This window comes from Mobula hypostoma, chromosome 15 (assembly GCF_963921235.1).
Source record: "Mobula hypostoma chromosome 15, sMobHyp1.1, whole genome shotgun sequence".
NCBI lineage: Eukaryota > Metazoa > Chordata > Chondrichthyes > Myliobatiformes > Myliobatidae > Mobula > Mobula hypostoma.
The window spans coordinates 10,000,653-10,022,108 of record NC_086111.1 but is presented as its reverse complement, the minus strand read 5'-3'; the positions used below and the strand labels follow the sequence as shown (position 1 = coordinate 10,022,108).

Sequence of the window (21,456 nt, the reverse complement as noted above, 5' to 3'; positions counted from 1 at the left end):
CCTTATTCTGCCAGAGAAATAAAGTGAATACTTCATGGATGCATCCCCGTTCAAAGACTTGGCATCTTATAGATTATGTTATTGTTCAGAGAAGGGTTTACAGAGTTGTAAAGAGTTTAAGAGCCACAATCAGTGCTGATGATGGCTGGTTAGACCATCGGCTTATTCACTTACAAATGACCATCAAAATCATGTGGAAGAGTAGAATGAAAAAGAAGCTGAGCCATTCCAGGTTGAACATCGAGAGCCTAAAAGACACAGCGAAGGTACAATATCTCCAGGCTGTTCTTTCTGAAAGACTCCCAAAGCAGTATCTGGACGACATTGAAGCACACTGGACCACAGTGAAGACCACCATCCTTGATACTTGTAAAAAACATTATTGGATACAAGGCCAGGAAAAACAAAGATTGGATTGATGAAAATGACAATGAAATAGAAGAGCTAATCAACAACAAAAGGAAAGCTTTCCGTGCCTGGCAGAAGGACATCAGCTCCAAAGCTAAGGCCATACTCTGGCATAGAGTAAGGGAAATAAAGAATCAGTGGTGGACTTACAGGGCCCTAGCAATACAGCAGCTGCTGACTCTGGTGATATCAGAGTTAATTTTTTACAAGGCATCGTGGCCTAAACCCCCTTCACTCCAAAGATGGACCGTACTGCTGAAGGACAATGATGCAATCAATCCTCAATGGATGCAACACTCTCAGGAGCTACTTAATCATAACATTGCTGTTGACATTGAAGTCATCAACCAGCTCCCGCAACGACCCATGAAGGAGGACATGAGTAAGCCTCCTAGTGTCAAAGAGGTGTGGACAACAACAGTTGAGGAACAACAATGCCACTGGGCTTGAAGAAATTCCAGCAGAAATCCTCAAGGAAGGTGGCACAGAACATTTAAACCATATTGTCAAGATCTGGGTCCAGGAGAAGATTCCGATCTCAGGGATGCCCTGATTGTCACAACCTTCAAAAACAGTGACAAAGCTGACTACAGAAACTATAGAGGCTTCTCCCTCCTCTTTACAACAAGAAAGGTACTCACCCAAATTTTATATGATGAGCTTTCACCTTTGGCAGAAGATCTGCCTGAGTCTCAGTGTGGCTTCTGTCTAGCTAGAGGAACAATTTTTACAGCACATCAATTGCAGGAGAAAGCCTGGAAACAAAATATCCCACTTTATATGGCCTTCATAGACCTTACAAAAGCATTTGACTCTGTAAATCATCTTGCCCTTTGGTAGGTACTGTCCAAAATCAAGTGCCTGGAGAAATATCTCAAGATCCTGCAGCTCTTACACAATGATATGAGTGCAACAGTCATCAGCAACAGTGGCTCTGAAACAGCACCTCTTATGGTTGAGACCATAGTCAAACATGGGTGCATCATTGCCCCAACTCCATTTGTAGTTTTCATTGCAAACATTCTTCAGTTCACAGGCCTCGACCTCCCGCAAGGAGTCCAGATTCTCTCCAGGACAGATGGGGGGGGGGGGGGCGCTCTTTAACTTTAACAGGTTCAAGGCAAAGAGCAAGGCGTCAACTACTTCCATCATGGAGCTCCAATATACATAAGACAAAGCCATCGTGGCTCACTCTGAGGAGGATCTACAGTACATAATAGATGCTTTTGCCAGTACATATAGGCTCCTGGGACTTGACCTGAACATCAAGAAAGCTAAAGCCCTGCACCAGCCTGCTCCGGATCAAGCTCCTAAAGCTCCAACCATCCAAGGTGACAACATCCCTCTGGAGAAACATAGAAACATAGAAACATAGAAAATAGGTGCAGGAGTAGGCCATTTGGCCCTTCGAGCCTGCACCGCCACTTATTATGATCATGGCTTATCCTCCAACTCAGAACCCCGCCCCAGCCTTCCCTCCATACCCCCTGACCCCCGTAGCCACAAGGGCCATATCTAACTCCCTCTTAAATATAGCCAATGAACTGGCCTCAACTGTTTCCTGTGGCAGAGAATTCCACAGATTCACCACTCTCTGTGTGAAGAAGTTTTTCCTAATCTCGGTCCTAAAAGGCTTCCCCTCTATCCTCAAACTGTGGCCCCTCGTTCTGGACTTCCCCAACATCAGGAACAATCTTCCTGCATCTAGCCTGTCCAATCCCTTTAGGATTTTATACGTTTCAATCAGATTCTCCCTCAATCTTCTAAATTCCAACGAGTACAAGCCCAGTTCATCCAGTCTTTCTTCATATGAAAGTCCTGCCATCCCAGGAATCAATCTGGTGAACCTTCTTTGTACTCCCTCTATGGGATGTCTTTCCTCAGATTAGGGGACCAAAACTGCACACAATACTCCAGGTGTGGTCTCACCAAGGCCTTGTACAACTGCAGTAGTACCTCCCTGCTCCTGTACTCGAATCCTCTCGCTATAAATGCCAGCATACCATTTGCCTTTTTCACCGCCTGCTGTACCTGCATGCCCACTTTCAATGCCGGGTGTATAATGACACCCAGGTCTCGTTGCACCTCCCCTTTTCCTAATCGGCCACCATTCAGATAATAATCTGTTTTCCTATTTTTGCCACCAAAGTGGATAACTTCACATTTATCCACATTAAATTGCATCTGCCATGAATTTGCCCACTCACCCAACCTATCCAAGTCACCCTGCATCCTCTTAGCATCCTCCTCACAGCTAACACTGCCACCCAGCTTCGTGTCATCCGCAAACACTGATCATTTCGCATATCTTGGTAGCCTTCTTATTTCATGAGCCAACATTGACTTTTAAGTAAATTGCAGAATAAACTGTGCGAGTGGACCTTTCGCCAGGCTGAGAAAGACAGTTTTCAAAGTTCGAAATATCAAGACCAACTGTGCTTCTGGTCTATAGTGCTATAGTCCTCCCCTTCTTGCTATATGGACTGGAGTCATGGACAGCATACAGCAGGCACATAAGATCCCTAGAAACTACCATCAAAGATGTTTTTGAAAGATTCTGAGAGTTAGCTGGAAGAACAGATCTACTAACTCCAGCTTCCCACAGGGAGCTAACATTAACTCTGTAGCCACAATCATGGCTCAACTGCAACTGTGATGGGTCGGCCACATCATCGGTATGCCTGACTCCCGCCTCTCTAAACAACTCGTGTTTGGCCAACTCAAGACGCAAAGCGCACTCCTGGAGGACAGACAAAGCAGTTCAAGGACCCACCTGAGGAAGTGCCACATCAGCGTGTATGGATGAGAGAAATTAGCAGAGGATAGGAGAAGCTGGAGAACGACTGTCTATGAGGGGACTGCATCGATTGAGGCGTACCTCCACCATGCCACTGAGACTAAACAGCCTCAACGTAAGGAGAGACTGGGAAAGGCCCAATCAGCACCTCAATGGGCTACACCTCCCAACACTGCAATAGGACTTGTGGATCACAGATCAGTCACTTCAGTCTCAAGACCCACGTGACCAGATCAATCACCAGGAGAAGAATCATACTCGGTTACGAGTGGTCATTAATGATGATGACAATGTGTGTGTGTTTCTATGTGTATGTCTATCTGTGCAGGTGTGTGTGTGTGTATGTGTGTCTCTGTGTGTGTGTGTGTGTGCCTGTGTGTGTATATGTGTTTGTGTGAGTGACTGTGTGTGTTTGTGTGTGTGTGTGAGATATGCGTGTGTGCATGCACACGAGCGCATCTGCACATGTGCCTGTGTGTGTTTATGTATGTGTGTGCATGTGTTTGTATGGGTGCGTGTGACTGTGTGTGTGTCTGTCCGCATCTGCGTGTTTCTATGCATGTGTGTGCATCTGTGTGTTTGTGTGTGTGTGTATGTTTCTGTGCATCTATGTGTGCATGTGTGTCTGTGTATCTGTTCATATGTGTGTGTATTTCTGTGCATGTGTGTATGCATGTGTGTCTGTGTATTTGTTCATATGTGTGTGTATTTCTGTGCATGTGTGTGTGCTTGTCTGTATGTGTGTGTATGTGTTTCTGTGTGTATGTGTATTTGTGTGTATGTTTGTGTATGCATGTGTGCATCTGTGTGTATGCATGTGTGCATGTGTTTCTGTGCATGTGTATGTGCTTGTATTTGTGTGATTGTATGTTTGTGTGTCTGTGTGTATGTGTGTGTGTATCTGTGTGTGTATGTATCTGTGCGTCTGTGTGTGGATTTGTGTGTGTTTGTGTGCATGTGTGTGTCTGTGTGTGTGTGTGAGTGCGTGTGTGACATTGTGTTTGTCTGTCTGCGTCTGTGTGCTTGTGTGTTTCTATGCACGTGTGTGCAACTGTGTGTTTGTGTGTGTCTGTGTATCTGTTCATGTGTGTGTGTGTATTTCTGTGCACGTGTGTATATGTGTTTCTGTGTGTGTATGTGTGTGTGCTTGTCTGTATGTGTGTGTATGTGTATTTGTGTGTGTGTATGTTTGTGTGCCTGTTTGTGTGTTTGTGTGTGTGTATGTTTGTGTATCTGTGTGTTCCTGTGTGTGTGTGTGTTTGTGAGAGAGAGAGAGAGATGTATGTCTGTATGTTTGTGTGTCTGTGATTGTGTGTACGTGTTTGTGTATGTGTATATGTGTTTCTATGTGTGTGCTTGTGCCTGTCTCTGTGTGTGTCCATTTTCATGTGCATGAGTCATGTGTGACTGTCTGTGGATGCGTCTGTGCGCATCTGTATTTCTGTGTGAGTGTGCATGCATCTCTGTGTTTGTGTGTGTCTGTTTGTGTGTGTATATGTATTTCTGTGCATGTGTGTATGCATCTGTGTGTGTACATGTGTGTGCTTGTCTGTATGTGTGTGTATGTGTTTATGTGTGTTTGTGTGTATGTGAATTTGTGTGTGTGTGTGTGTGTGTGTGTATATATATACACACGTTTACGTGAGTGTGGTGTATATACATGTGTGTGTTGGTGTGTGTGTCTTTGTATGTCTGTGTAACCATGTGTGTATGTCTGTATATGTTTGTGTGTGTGTGCGTGTGTGTATGTGCGTGTGTGTGTGTGTGTGTGTGAGACTGCGCGTGTGTACGTGCTTGGGTGTGTGTGTGCATCTGTGTGTGTAGCTGTGTGTGTATTTGTGTATGTGTGTGTGTTTCTGTGCATGTCTATCTGTGTGTGTTTGTGTGTGTGTGTGAGATATGCGTGTGTGCATGCACACGAGCGCATCTGCACATGTGCCTGTGTGTGTTTATGTATGTGTGTGCATGTGTTTGTATGGGTGCGTGTGACTGTGTGTGTGTCTGTCCGCATCTGCGTGTTTCTATGCATGTGTGTGCATCTGTGTGTTTGTGTGTGTGTGTATGTTTCTGTGCATCTATGTGTGCATGTGTGTCTGTGTATCTGTTCATATGTGTGTGTATTTCTGTGCATGTGTGTATGCATGTGTGTCTGTGTATTTGTTCATATGTGTGTGTATTTCTGTGCATGTGTGTGTGCTTGTCTGTATGTGTGTGTATGTGTTTCTGTGTGTATGTGTATTTGTGTGTATGTTTGTGTATGCATGTGTGCATCTGTGTGTATGCATGTGTGCATGTGTTTCTGTGCATGTGTATGTGCTTGTATTTGTGTGATTGTATGTTTGTGTGTCTGTGTGTATGTGTGTGTGTATCTGTGTGTGTATGTATCTGTGCGTCTGTGTGTGGATTTGTGTGTGTTTGTGTGCATGTGTGTGTCTGTGTGTGTGTGTGAGTGCGTGTGTGACATTGTGTTTGTCTGTCTGCGTCTGTGTGCTTGTGTGTTTCTATGCACGTGTGTGCAACTGTGTGTTTGTGTGTGTCTGTGTATCTGTTCATGTGTGTGTGTGTATTTCTGTGCACGTGTGTATATGTGTTTCTGTGTGTGTATGTGTGTGTGCTTGTCTGTATGTGTGTGTATGTGTATTTGTGTGTGTGTATGTTTGTGTGCCTGTTTGTGTGTTTGTGTGTGTGTATGTTTGTGTATCTGTGTGTTCCTGTGTGTGTGTGTGTTTGTGAGAGAGAGAGAGAGATGTATGTCTGTATGTTTGTGTGTCTGTGATTGTGTGTACGTGTTTGTGTATGTGTATATGTGTTTCTATGTGTGTGCTTGTGCCTGTCTCTGTGTGTGTCCATTTTCATGTGCATGAGTCATGTGTGACTGTCTGTGGATGCGTCTGTGCGCGTCTGTATTTCTGTGTGAGTGTGCATGCATCTCTGTGTTTGTGTGTGTCTGTTTGTGTGTGTATATGTATTTCTGTGCATGTGTGTATGCATCTGTGTGTGTACATGTGTGTGCTTGTCTGTATGTGTGTGTATGTGTTTATGTGTGTTTGTGTGTATGTGAATTTGTGTGTGTGTGTGTGTGTGTGTGTATATATATACACACGTTTACGTGAGTGTGGTGTATATACATGTGTGTGTTGGTGTGTGTGTCTTTGTATGTCTGTGTAACCATGTGTGTATGTCTGTATATGTTTGTGTGTGTGTGCGTGTGTGTATGTGCGTGTGTGTGTGTGTGTGTGTGAGACTGCGCGTGTGTACGTGCTTGGGTGTGTGTGTGCATCTGTGTGTGTAGCTGTGTGTGTATTTGTGTATGTGTGTGTGTTTCTGTGCATGTCTATCTGTGTGTGTGTGTGTGTGTGTGTGTGTGTAGGTGAGTATGTCTGTGTGTAAGGAAGTGCAGAAGTGCAGATTGGTGTGATTGAAGCAAGAGTAAAACGGGATTAATTAAGTATTTGTGCACAGGAGCCTGCAGTCCCAACCGCTCGGTTCAGGAACAGCTATTACCCTTCAACCATCAGGCTGCCTAACCAGCGTGGATAATTTCACTCACCTCATCAATGAACTTATTCTACAAACTATGAACTAGGGCTCTTTAACTCACGTACTCTATATTATGAATGAATGAATGAATTTCATTTTTCTTTCTGTATTTGCACAATTTGTTGTCCTTTGCTCTTTAGTTTGTCAGTCTTTGTTGCATATGTAATTTTTCATTGATTCCGTTGTGTTTCTTTGCATTTATTGTTAATGTTTGATGGTCACTGTAAGAAAATGAATCTGAGGTAGTATCTGGTAACATATGTATACTTTGATAATAAATTTACTTTGACTTTGCAGACTAAGATGGTCTGTTTCAATGCTGTACAACACAAAGTGCTTGGAGCCACCTCAAGATTGAGAATGATGCTACAGTGTGCATCTCCATACCATTAGCTTTCTCTCAATTCATCTCTTCATTGCCTTCTGCTACAAAGAAACATTTATCTTTAATCAGGCACTTTTCACAGAAATAGTATTGAGACATACCTACAACTATGACCTGTGCAACAGCCTAACAAGAATACTCATCATTTCCAGGAACAAATTCTACATTGGTTTGAATCCAGTACCACCACCTCCCAGTCAAATTGAATCAATTTATAATTTTAACAAGAAACATTTGCAGCCTCTGCAACCTCTGACCCCAAAACATCTGTTTAACCTCTGGAGCAAAATGAAAGAGTTGACTGTACAGGTCAATTGGTGATGGCGCAGTTTGATTTATCACCCCTTCAATAACAAAATAAATCCATCAGGTCTGTGGAACCTGCCACAGTTTTTATGTTAATAATAACTCAATATTTCCCTACCACCTCTTCCTCTTAAATAACATCCTTTCACTTGCACATCTTTGGCTTTTTTACTTTGGAAAAATAGACACATCTACGGAATTAGACATTACCAAGTCACCATCCCACCCCACCCACCCCCACACTCCTGCTTGTGACATTTACAGGAGCGTTGTATACAGAGGGCCCGAAGCATTGTTGGGGATTTCTACCATCCATTCCACAATCTCTATGCCATCAGGAAGGAAGTACTGGTGTATCAGGATGAGGACTGCCAGACTCGGTAACAGCTTCTTCCCTTAGGCTGTTTCAGACTAACGAATCGTCACTAGGACAGTGAGCTGTTTACTGTTAACCTGTGCTGCACACTACAGGCATTTTGAATTATTATTTTATTAATTTATTTATGGCAATATTTTGGTTTTGTGTGCTGTGTGTGATATATGCTTATGGGTGCACCTGGGCCAGGGGAACATAGACTATGGCTGTATATATGTACAGTCAGATGCCAATAAACTTAAACTTGAACTTGATATTTGGAAACCAATCATCTTGTCTGTAGGTTACTCTGTACAATCATAAGAAATGGCAGTAGTAGGCCAATCAGCCCCTCACTGCTCTGCTATTGAAAAAGATCATGACAGAGCTTGCACATCAGATGCAACTTTGCTACCTTGTGCCTGAATATTATGATTCCTTTAATATCCAGAAATTTATCAGCATGTTTTGACTACGTTCAATAACAGTCTCCACCATCTTCTCAAATAAAGAACTTCAAAGATTCAGTATTCTCTGAGTGAAGGAATTTCATCTAATTTTACTTCTTACTAGTCTAACCATTGATTTTAGATTGTTATCCCTAGTTTTAAACTCTTTATTGAGATGAAACACTGATCACCTATGCACTCCGTTGATCACGGAGTCACAGAGCAATACAGCACTGATACAGGTCCCTTAGTCTAACAGGTCCATAAGACATAGGACATAGGACAGAATTAGGCCATTTCACCCATCGAGTCTGCTCTGCTAATCAATCATGGCTGATCCCTTTTTCCCCTTTCTGCCCCACTTCCTAACTTTCTCCTCAAAATGTTTGATGCTATGTCCAGACAAAAACCCATCAATCTCTGCCTTAAATACACCCAAAGACCTGGCCTCCACAGCTGCCTGTGCTAATAAATTCCACAAATTCTCCACCCACTGGCTAAAGAAATTTCTCCACATCCCTGTTTCAAATGGACACTTCTCTATCCTGAGGCTGTACCCTTGTGTCCTAGACACCCTCACCCCCCACCATGGGAAACATCCTTTCCACATGAACTCTGCCTAGGCTTTTCAACATTTGAAAAGTTTCAATGAGATCCCCCCTTATCCTTCTGAATTCCAGCGAGTATAGACTCCGAGCCATCAAATGTTCCTCGTATGATAACCCTTTCATTCCAGGAATCATCCTTGTGAACCTCCTCTGAACCCTCTCCAATGCCAGCACATCTTTTCTTAGATGAGGAGCCTAAAACTGTTCACAATACTCAAGATGAAGCTTCACCTCAGCATCACAGCCCTGCTCTTGTATTCTAGGGATCTTGAAATGAATGTTATCATTGCATTTGCCTTCCTCACCACCGACTCTACCTGCAAGTTAATCTTTAGGGTAGTCTGCATAAGGACTCCCAAGATCATCTCAGAATTTTGGATTTTCACCCCATTGAGAAAATAGTCCATACATTTATCTCTACTACCAAAGTGCATGACCATGCATTTTCTTCCAACATTGTATTTCATTTGCCACTCTCTTGCACATTCTCCAAATTTGTCTAAGTCCTCCTGCAGCCTACCTGTTTCCTCAACACTATCTGCCCCTCCACCAATCTTCGTATCATCTGCAAACTTGGCAACAAAGCCATCTATTCCATTATCTAAATCATTTATATACAGCATAAAAAAGTGGTGCCAACAATGACCCTTGCGGAACACCACTAATCAAAGGCAGCCAACCAGAAAAGGATCCTTTTATTCCCACTCGCTGCCTCCAACCAGCCAATGCTCTAGCTATGCTAGTAACTTTCCTGTAATGCCATGGGCTTTTAACTTGGTAAATAGCCTCATGTGTGGCACCTTGTCAAAGGCCTTCTGAAAGTCCAAATATACAACATATCCTGCATCCCCTTTATCTATCCTACTTGTAATCTCCTCAAAGAATTCCAAGAGGTTCATCTGGCAAGATTTTCCCTTAAGGAAACCATGCTGACTTTGTCCTATCTTGCCCTGTGTCACCAAGTACTCCATAATCTCTTTAACAATTGACTCCAAATTCTTCCCAACCACTGAGGTCAGGCTAACTGGTCTATAATTTCCTTTCTGCTATCTGCCTCCTTTCTTAGAGAGTGGAGTGATATTTGCAATTTTCCAGTCCGCTGGCACCATGCCAGAGTCTGATAATTTTTTGGAAAGATCATTACCAATGCCTCTACAATCTCTACCAATACCTTTTTCAGAACCCTAGGGTGCAGTTCACCTGGTCCACATGACTTATGTCTTTTAGGTCTTTCAGTTTTTTGAGCACCTTCTCCCTTGTTATAGTAATGCACTCTCTTCCTTAACACAACAGCTCATCTGGCACACTGCCAGTGTCTTCCAGTGAAGACTGATGCAAAATACTCACTTAGTTCATCTGCCATCTCCTTGCCCCATGTTATTATTTCTCCGATCTCATTTTCTAGTGATCCTATACCCACTCCCATTTCTTTTTTATTTTTTACATACTTGAAAAAGCTTTTACTATCTACTTTGATATTGTTTGCTAGCTTGCTTTCATAGTTCATCTTTTCCCTCCTAATGATTATTTTAGTTTTAGCTTCCCAATCCTCTATCTTCCCATTAATTTTTGCTTTGTTGTATGCCGTCTGTTTTGCTTTTACATTAGCTATGACTTCCCTTGTCAGCCACAGTTGTACTATGTTGCCATTTGAGTATCTCTTTGTTTTTGAAATACATCTATCCTGCACCTTCCTCATTTTTCCCAGAAACTCACGCTATTGCTGATCCATTGTCCACCCAGCTAATTCCAACTTCCTGTGGTCAACCCACGTCCCTGCAGGATCCTCCCCTCCAGGTGCTTCTGAAGTGATACTATTGTATCTGCATTCACCATCTCCTCTTGCAGCTCATTCTCTGCCTCTCAGATTCCTTTTACCTCTCATCCTAAATCTATGCTCCTTAAGTTTTCGACGCCATTTATGTAGGTTCCAAGGAATATTTTACTTGCAATTTGGCCATCAATTTTTAATCACTTGTTTTCCCACCAAGTAAAGCACAATTAACAGTGTTAATGCACACATTAAACTCAAACTTTAGAGTTTGGAGCTGACATAGTCATAGAGTACAGCACAGAAACAGGCCCTTTGGCCCATCTAATCAGTGCCAATCCAATTAAAATTGCTTACTCTCATCGACCTGCACCGGGACCATAGCCCTCCATACCCCTACATATCCATGTACCTATCCAATCACCTTTTAAATCTTGAAATCAAGCTCACTTGCATTACTTCTGCTGGGAGCTCATTCCACTCTTTCACAACCCTCTGAGTGAAGAAGTTTCCTCTCATGTTCCCCTTAAACTTTTCACCTTTCACCCTTAACGCATGATCTCTAGTTGTAGTCCCACCCAACCTCAGTGGAAAAAGTCTGCTTGCATTTACCCTATCTGTACCCTTCATAATTTTGTATATCTCTAGCAAATCCCCTCTCAATCTTCTATGTGCCAAGGAATGTAGTCCTAATCTATTCAATCCTTCCATGTAACTCAGGTCCTCCTTATAAATTTTCTCTGTACTCCTTCAACCTTACTTCCATCTTTCCTGTAGACAGGTGATAAAAACTACACACAATACTCCAAATTAGGTCTCACCAAGGTCTTATATAACTTCAACAAAACATCCCATCTCCTGTACTCAGTACTTTGATTTATGAAGGCCAAAGTGCCAAAAGCTTTCTTTACAACCCTATCAACCTGTGACACCACTTTTAATGAATTATGGGTTGTATTCCCAGATTCCTTTGTTCTATCATACTCCTCAATGCCCTACTGCTCACTGTGTAAGATCTACCCTGGTTGGTCCTACTGAAGTGCAACACCATGTACTTGTCTGCATTAAATTCCATTTGTCATTGTTCAGCCCATTTTCCCTATGCAATCCATGATAGCCTTCCTCGCTCTCCAATACACCCCCCATCTTGGTATCATCCATAAATTTGCTGATCCAGGTAACCACATTATCATCTAGATCATTGATATAGATGACAAACAAGAATGGAACCTGCACCGATCCCTGTGGCACACCACTAGTTATAGGCCTCCAGTCATCTACCGCTACTTTCTGGCTTCTCCCACAAAGTCAATGTCAAATCCAGTTTACTACCTCATCTTGAATGCTGAGTGACTGAACCTTCTTGACCAACCTCTTGATCTTGTCAAATGCCTTGCTAAAGTCCATGTAGACTACATCAGCCGTCTTGCCTTCATCAAGGTTCTTGGTAACTTCCTCAAAAAACTCCATAAAATTAGTTTGACACATCCAACCAGACACAAAGCCACGCTGACTATCCTTAATCAGTCCTTGTCTATCCAAACATTCAAATTTCTAGTCTCTTAGAATATCTTCCAATAACTTTCCAACTAATGATGTCAGGCTCGCCGGCCGATTAACATCCTGATTTATTTTTAGAGCTTTTCTTCAACAGCGGAACAACATTGGCTATCCTCCAATACTCTGGTAGCTCTCTTGTCACTAAGGATGATTTCAATATCTCTGCTAGGGCCCTGGCTATTTCTGCACTTGCCTCCCACAGAGGCTGAGGGAACACGTTGTCATGCCCTGTGGAGTTATCCATACTAATTTGCCTCAAGAGAGCAAACACCTCTTCCTCTGTAATATGTATAGAGTCCATGAAGTGTTGTCATTTGCCTATGTCCATTTCCTGATTAATTACAGATGCAAAAAATCCATTTAAGATCTTCCCCATCTCTTTTGGCATCATGCATGGATTACCATTCTGATTTTCCAGAGGGCCAATTTTGTCCCTTCTATCCTTTTACTCTTATGATAACTCCTTTGTCTGAGGTCTTAACAACATATCTCCACAACCTCTTAACTGTCTGTTCTGACACTCTGGCTCCCATCTGCCTGCAAATCTATTTTAAAGCCTCCATGCAATACTAGCAAACCTTCCCCCTTGAATATTAGTCCCCATCCAGGTCAGGTGCAAACCATATCTTCTATACAGGTCCCTCCTTCCCTGGAAGAGAGCCCAATGATCCAAAAGTCTGATATCCTCACTCATACACCAACTCCTTTGCCATGTGTTAAACTGTATAATCTTCCTAGATCTGGCCTCACTAGCATGTGGCATGGAGATTACAACTGAGACCACAACTCTGGAGGTCCAGCCCTTTAATTTAGCACCTAATTCCCTGAACTCACTTTGCAGAATCTTGTCACCTTCCTACCTATGTCATTGGTACCTACATGGACCACAACCTCTGACTGTTCACCCTCCCACTTAAGAATACTGAGGACTTGATCAAGATATCCCCAACCTTGGCACCCAGGAGGCAACATACCATCCGGGAATCTTGTTCTCGTGCACAGAACCTCCTTTCTGTACCCCTAACTAATGAATCCCCTATCACCACAGCTCATCTCTCTCCCCGCTCCCCTTCTGAGTCACACTGCCTAACTCAGTGCCAGAGACCCGGCTGCTGCTAGAACACTCCCCGCCAGCAGTATCCAAAGTGTTGCTGTGGGGTATGACCACACTGCACTGGCTGTTTATTCCTTTTCCCTTCCCTGACTGTCACCCAATTTCCTGTGTCCTGCGCCTTGATGTAACTACCTCTCTAGACGTCCTAGCTATCACCACCTCATCCTCCCAAATGATCCAGAATTCATCCGGTTCCAACTCCCAACTCCTTAACACAGAGTGTTAGAAGATGCAGCTGGATGCACTTCTCACAGTTGTAGTCACGAACACTGGAGGTCTCCCTGCCTTCCCACATCCTGCCAGAGGAGTATTCAACTATGCTGCCTGGCATCTCTACTGTTCCCAACTGAGGGAAGGGGAGACCTGAAGCCTTGAAAAGGTAAAGCCTCAAAAACCCCATTCCAATTCTGACGAGTCTGATGATGGCTGCTCCACTTACTTTTGCCTTTCATTTGTTCTTGTTATTCAATTTCAAACACTGATTGATCTCTGTTCAAAGTATCAAGCTGCCGTTTCTAATTACTTGGGGAACCTAAGTGAGCTTCATCTTCTCAGGCTTCCGATCTCCAACTAGGTGCTGCTAAAAGCTCGAAACTGCCGCGAATCACTGCCTTTTCTATTCAATCACTGAACCTGAGTGAACTGCAGTACGTTTTCACAGATTTCTGATCTCTGACTGGGTGCTGCTCAAAGCTCCAAACTGCCGTGAGTCGCTGCCTTTTTTATTCAATTGGTGAATCTAAGTGAACTATGTCTTCTCAGGTTTACGACCTCTGATTGGGCAATGCTCAAGCATTTAAGAGGTGACATATTCCAATGCCACCTCTGATTTCTAAAGAATACAGGTCTAATCTACTCTAGGTCTTTTTACAAGCAATGTACCATCCTAAGAATCTGTCTGGTGAACTTTCACCAAGCAACCTCACAAGCCAAAGCTGATTTGTTGGATCAATGGAATCAGGTGTTGATGGCTGGTATGGATTCAATGGGCGGAAGGGCCCTATCTATGCTGTTTGACTTTACTACTGAATCAAGTCATTACTTAGGTAGAACTCACTTTCCATGGTAGTATAGCAGTTAGCGTAATGTTTTAACAGCTCAGGGTATTAGATTTCAGAGTTCAATTCTGCTAAGTAAGGAATCTGTATGCCTTCCCCATGGAATGCATTGAATTTCCCTGAGTGTTTCAGTTTCCTCCCACTGTCCAAAGACATACTGTTAATTGGTCATTGTAAGTTGTCCCATGATTAGCCACAGGTTAAATCAGGGGTTGCTAGGCATTGCAGCTTGAAGGACTGGAAGGGCCTATTTTGTGCTGTACCTCAATAAATAAATTCTTCAGGTTGCCACTTGGAGTTGCTTTGATGACTAAGATATTATGTTTCCCTTTTGTCCCTGCCAGCACCAACTTCTTAACCAGGGATGTCAACTCTAAATGTCAACGTGACTGACATTGGCCTCATATGATCCTATCAGGACTGGGTATGGAAAGACTCCATGGACAAGAAAGCTCACCAGTACCTTTACTTCCTCAGGAAGCTAAAGAAATTTGGCATGCCTGCTTTGACTCTCACCAATTTTTTATAGCTGCAGCACAGATAACATTTTATTCACATGCACCATGACTTGGCATAGCAACTGAGACTGCAAGAAAATGCTGGGACGTGTGAACACATCATAGTATCCATCTTCCTGCCATAGACCCAGCCTGCCTCAGACAAGCAGCCAACATAATCAAGGGCCATCTGCCCCAGAGCTTCCCTCTTCTCCTCCCTTTCATTGGGCAGAAGATACAAAACCCTGAAAGCATATGCTACCAGCCTCAAGAACAACTTCTACCTCATGTTATAAGGCTAGTGAATGGTCCCTTAGCATAAGATGGACTCTTGATCTCACAATCTACATTTGTTAGGGCCTGGCGTTTTATAGTCTACCTGTAACTGTAATAATTTATTCTACATTCTGTTGCTGTTTTCCTATGTACCAACTCAATGTGTTTATGTGATGAAATGATTTGAATGGAGAGCATGCTTTGGCTGTGCCTTGGTACAGTGATAATAATAAACTCATTTACCAAATAGTTTTATTCCGTGTCTCAGCCTGAAATATCATTCTTTATTCCTTTTCATAGAAGACCTGTCAAGTTCCTCCACTTTCCCTCCCCCCGACTTCCTGCTTTCCGCAGGGATCGCTCCCTACTCAATTCCCTTGTCTATTCATCCCTCCGCACTGATCTCCCTCCTGGCACTTATCCTTGCAAGTGCCACACCTGCCCCTATACCTCCTCCCTCACTACCATTTAGGGACCCAAACAGTCCTTCCAGGTGAGGCGACACTTCACCCTTGAGTCTGTTGGGTTCATTTACTGTGTTTGGTGCTCCCGGTGTGGCCTCCTGTACACTGGTGAGACCCAATGTAGATTTGGAGACCGCTTCGCTGAGCATCTACACTCCATCCGCCAGAAAAAGTGGGATCTCCCAGTGGCCACCCATTTTAATTCCACTTCCCATTCCCATTCTGGTATGTCCATCCATGGCCTCCTCCAACTGTCATGATGAGGCCACAGGTTGGAGGATCAACACCACATATTCCATTTGGGTAGCCTCCAACCTGATGGCATGAACATTGATATCTCAAACTTCCGGTAATGCCCCCCAACTCCCCCCCCTTTTCTCCATTTCCCATTCCCTTTTCCCTCTCTCACCTCATCCTTTTGCCCACCCATCACCTCCCTCTGGTGCTCCTTTCCCCCTTTTCTTTCTTCCACGGCCTTCTGTCTCTTTCACCAACTTCCCAGCTCTTTACTTTATCCTTTCCCCTCCAGGTTTTACCTATCACCTTGTGTTTTTCTCTCTTCTGCCCCCCGCAACCTTGTAAATCTACTCCTCAGCTTTTTTTCCCAGTCCTGCCAAAGGGTTTCGGCCTAAAACATCAACTGTACTTTTTTCCATTGATGCTGTCTGGCCTACTGAATTCCTCCAGCATTTTGTGCATGTTACTCGAGGTTTATTCCATGATGCATTGTGAAAAGAATACACTACACAAAGGAGAGTGCCAGTGGAACAAAGTATAAATAATTCTTCTTTTCTTTAGCTCTGACCTCCCCCTCTGTACATGAAAACTTTGTCTCTCATTCTAACATTTAATTTCTCTTTCAGATTCAGAATCAGGTTATCCTCACTGACCTATGTGGTAAAATTTGTTGTTTTGCGACAGAAGTACTGTGCAATACACAAAAAATTACTATAGATTACAAAACAAAATATAAAATTAGTGCAAAAACAGAGCAAAATAGGGAGGTAGTGTTCATAGGCTCATGTACTGTCATTAATCTGATGGCAGAGGGGAAGAGTTGCTCCTGAAACACTGAGGCTCCATTGAGGCTCCTCTACCTCCTCCCTGATGGTAGTAATGAGAAGAGGGCATGCCCTAGGTGCTGAGGATCCTTAACTCCATTCATTCTCCATGTTTTTAATCTGCAATTTGTTCACCTTTTTCCTGTTCCTGACACATCTGTCCTGTCACATCTGTGGCCAGAATTAGCCCATCTTTAGTTGCTAAGTACTTTCAATATTCCAAAATTTTACATTGGGAGTAGAAACATGGAAGTAGGAGTTGCACCAATCAGCCTTTTAAACCTACTCCACAATTCAACATGATCATGGCTGATCATCTAACTTGTTTCTGCTCCATTCCCATCACTGTCCTTGTGTTTTGCTCTCAAAAACCTCCTTCTTAAAGGCTTGGCCTTTCATCAACTTTGATGAAAAAGAATTTCACTCTCTTTGAGAAGTTTTTTCTCATCTCAGTCTAATGACTGACTTCTGGTGAGATGGTCATTGTCCCAGTCCCAGCAGTCTATCTGGGTCCAATAATAGAGCAAATTTTTGTAGTAAATATTTTTCTTGGGACCACAAGCCTCTGGTGGACATTGACAATACAAAATACCGCAAGTCTGGTTCATTAGTGAGACTAACAGCAGGGCCTTGGGCCTCGTGGCGAGACTGACAGCGGGGCCTTGGGCCTCGTGCTGAGACTGACAGCAGGGCCTTGGGCCTTGTGCCTCATGCCGCGACTGATGGCAGGGCCTCATCCCTCACAGACCAGGCCCTCATGTCGCAGCATCACCTGTTACAGTGTGTGAGAAAACAGCAGAGCAATGAGTGTGCTGGAATGCGAGCTGGGTTGGGGACTGGTTCTTGCAGGCCCTCTTCTCTGATCAGGGCTGCTCTCTGATGTTTGTCCCTCAAAGATAAGCTGGATTGTGTTCATCTGCAGCTGACCCAGCTGCACACTTGTGCTTAAAGAAACATGGCTCCAGGACAACATCCCATGCACCATCAATCTTTAGCCCATGCCACTTAGGGACTAATATTATTTTGTGACTGTATGTGCTATCGTAACTATACATGCTGTGTGTATTGTGTGTTGCACTTTGGCCCTAGAGGAACACTCTTTCATTTAACTGTATACAGGTGTATCGTTGAATGACGATTAAACGTGAACTGCCTCAGCTGGCATTGTGAGACTGCGGCTCTTGTCTCTAGAACCCCAGCCTGGGGAAACATCATTCTTGTGTCCATTCTGTCGAGTCCTGTCTGTCATGGTGATTTGGGTTTACAGGTATAATGTCAACACTACAAACTGGTTCCTTGTGCCCGCATGGAAAAGAATACACTAGTTGCGCTGAGCCTCACGCAGTAAAGTAGAAATAAACTGAGACAAGGATTACTCCACTCAATCTGGAAACAAGAAAGCATACAAAATGTTCCCAAAATGGGGGAGTCTAGGACCGGAGGACATAGCCTCAGAATAGAGTGACGTCCCTTCAGAAAAGAGATGAGGAGAAATGTCTTTAGCCAGAGGATGGTGAATTAGTGGAATTTCTTGCCACAGATAGCTGGGAACGCCAAGTCATTGGGTATATTAAAGCGGAGGTTGATTGGTTCCTGATTGGTCAGGGTGTCAACGATTACAGGGAGAAAGCAGGAGAATATAGTTGAGAGGAACAATAAATCAGCCATGATAGAATGGCAGAGCAGATTCGATGGGACAAATTCTGCTCCTATGTCTTTTGGTCTTTTGGAAGGGAAAATAACATAGTGTAGCTGAACTTCACTGATGAATCAGCAGGTGTGGTTAGTTTACCTTCTCAAAGTCAATGGGGTGCATCTCACACCTACTGAACAGTGCACGTGAAGAAAGGTTCTTCTTCAGTTCCTCAAAGCGGTCCTTATCTGCACCAGAAAACAATAAGAAAAATGAGTTTTGTGCGACTTAATAGGGGAAAAGAAATAAACACAAGAGATTCTGCAGGTGCTGGAAATCCAAAGCAACAGACACAAAATACTGGAGGAACTCAGCTGGTCAGGCAGCATTGATGAGAGAATAAACAGTCATCGTTTTGAGCCAAGACTATTCAGCAGAACTGGAAAACAATGGGGCAGAAGCCAGAAAAAGGTGGGGGGGGGGGCTACTCTTCCCCCTCCCTGCACCTTCTTATTTTAGCTTCTGCCCTCTGTTTCCAGTCCTGATGAAGGATCTCAACATGAAACCCTACCTCCCAACTGCCCATTACGCCACTGGTTTTTAGGGCTGCAATGAAGGTCCTCCATGTCTGGCAGTGTTCAGGGCTTCCTTCATTGTGTCAGTAGCTCAGTTTTTATTACTGTCAGTCATGCAAGTCCTGGGGGGAGACTCAGGTATACCTTCATGCACAGGTGTAGAAGAATTCTTCATTGCTGTTTCCATATCAGTTTTGTTTTAACAGTCAGTTGTTGGTCCTGAGCTGAACCCCTGAACCTGGAGCACTGGTGGACCTCTATTCTGGCCCTTTGACCTGTTCGGCATGGGCCAAAGCTTAAAGCCCTGACTCCAGCCAGTGTAGCTCTCTGCGTCTCTGAGACACACAAGCCTCCAAACCCTACGGCATACTCTACAGGTGTGATCACCTTTCAGGTCAACACAAAACATAACTGTACTCACCTCCATAGAATCTGGAAAATAAATACTTGTTTTTCTATTATGCATTTAACATGATCTCAAAAGTTGCATGCTCCTGGTGACATCAATTCTTGTGTAGAGTCACTTTTGTAATGTAGGAACTGGAAGCCAATTTGTATACAGCAAGCTCCCACCATCGACATTATCACAGTGTCAAATCTATCTTATACTGCTGGATAAACACTGGCCAGATGGGATGAATATTGCCCAGATGTCCAGAAAAAACCTGTTCTTAGGACCTCTTACTTAAGCCTTTGAAAGCAAATATCAGTAAAATATCTCTCCTAGAAGACAACTTTGCTACATTTTTCCCATCACTTTCCCCTACCTCTCTCTATTTTAGTCTTCAAGTCTTTGTAGAGATTCAAAAACTAGAGGGCACAGGCTTAAGACGGAACTGACGGGTAGCTTTTTCATGCAAAGGATGGTGCATAAATGGATTAAGGAAATAGCTCAGGTAGGCACATTAACATTTTAAAAACATTTGGACAGGTACATGGATAGGACATTGTGGCTAGCATGGATAAGTTTTTTGAATTGAATTGACTTTATTTCTTATATCCTTCACATACATGAGGAGTAAAAGTCTTTACGTTACGTCTCCATCTAAATTTGCAATATGCAATCATAGTAATTTATAATAAATAGAACAGTCAATGTAATATAGAGTACACTCAAATCAGTGTGAGTTAATCAGTCTGATGGCCTGGTGGATGAAGCTGTCCTGGCGCCTGTTGGTCCTGGCTTTTATGCTGTGGTACTGTTTCCCGGATGGTAACAGCTGGAATAGATTGTGGTTGGGGTGACTCGGGTCACCAAAGATCCTACAGGCCCTTTTTACACACCTATCCTTGTAAATATCCTGATTCATGGGAAGTTCACAACTACAGATGCGCTGGGATGTTTTTAGGATTTGGGGGCCCATACCAAATTTCCTCAACCATCTGAGGTGAAAGAGGTGCTGTTGTGCCTTTTTCACCATACACCTGGTGTGTACAGACCATGTGAGGTCCTCGGTGATGTGGATGCCGAGGAACTTAAAGCTGTTTACCCTCTCAACCCCATTGATTTTAGCCTGTCTCCATTCCTCCTGTAATCCACAACATCACTTTCGGCCAAAGTGTCTGTTTTAATTTTGAATTACTTTATAACTCAGCCTAGGGTTCAAACCCACAATCTTCTGACAGAGAGGCAAGTCTAGGTATTACATCATAGTATCAGAATCATGCTCAGATTTATTATCACTGTCTTAGATTACATGAAATTTATTATTTTGCAGCAGCTTGACAAGATTCAGGATTGTCATTTGTCATTCTTCAGTGCATGAATGTAAAGAAGAACAAAATGATTGTCCCTCCAGATTCGATGCACTGTACAAAAATCTTAGGTGCATATATATAGCTAGGGTGCCTAAGCCTTTTGCTCAGTAGTGGTTAAAATAGGAAGGTGGTTGGGAAACAGAAATAAGAATACTTAGCTCAGTAATAATAAGTGCTGGAAATAATTTGGAAGATGTGTAGCTTGAGTTGGATTGACTTGTTCTTCGATCTTGGCAATTTACCTGCAAACGTTTCTCCACCATGCGAGGAAACATCAATAGTGCACTGATGATGTCTCCTTGCTTGGCGACAAAACATTTGCAAGTAAATTGGCAGGATCAAAGAACAATTCAACCCAACCAATATTAAGTGTATTTGGCAACGGGAAAGACATAATATACCCTATTGTGCAAAAGTCTTAGGTACCCCATCTATATATATGCCCCTAAGACGTGTACAGAAATGGTAAAATACGTAATAAGCATAAAGAACATGAAAAAGTCTTGGGGGAAATAACTGTTTTTGAGTCTAGTGGTTGTGGCTTGGATGCTTCGTAGCCTCTTCCCTGATGGAACTGGGACAAACAGTTCATGAGCAGGGGTGTGGCATTCTTCAAAACATTGCTGACTTTTTTTGGCACCTTTCTGTATATATGTTTTTGATGGTGGATCTTTCCACAAGACCACAAGACATAGGAGCAGAATTAGGCCATCTGGCCCATTGAGTCTTCTCTACCTTTCAATCATGGCTGACCCCTTTTTTCCCACCTCAGCCCCACTCCCTGGTCTTCTCCCTGTAACCTTTAATGTTGTGACCAATTAAGAACCTATCAATCTCCGCC

General features: G+C 43.2%; 2 protein-coding genes across 3 annotated transcripts in view; one reads left to right on the top strand and one right to left on the bottom strand.

Annotated features, from left to right (window-relative positions):
* The window catches only part of LOC134356685 (ubiquitin-like modifier-activating enzyme 1), a 470,199-nt gene that overhangs the window by 202,194 nt on the left and 246,549 nt on the right, over positions 1-21,456 (bottom strand). For both annotated transcript variants that reach the window (XM_063067717.1, XM_063067718.1), the window contains exon 20: positions 18,442-18,530. In XM_063067717.1, coding sequence (XP_062923787.1) covers positions 18,442-18,530 — 89 coding nt within the window. The remainder of the gene's footprint in view (positions 1-18,441; positions 18,531-21,456) is intronic.
* Positions 177-6,638, top strand: LOC134357030 (keratin-associated protein 5-1-like). Its single transcript, XM_063068338.1, has 4 exons — positions 177-369; positions 749-813; positions 5,656-6,049; positions 6,124-6,638. The coding sequence occupies exons 1-4, from the start codon at positions 177-179 to the stop codon at positions 6,264-6,266; spliced, it is 795 nt and encodes a 264-aa protein (XP_062924408.1). The 3' UTR covers positions 6,267-6,638.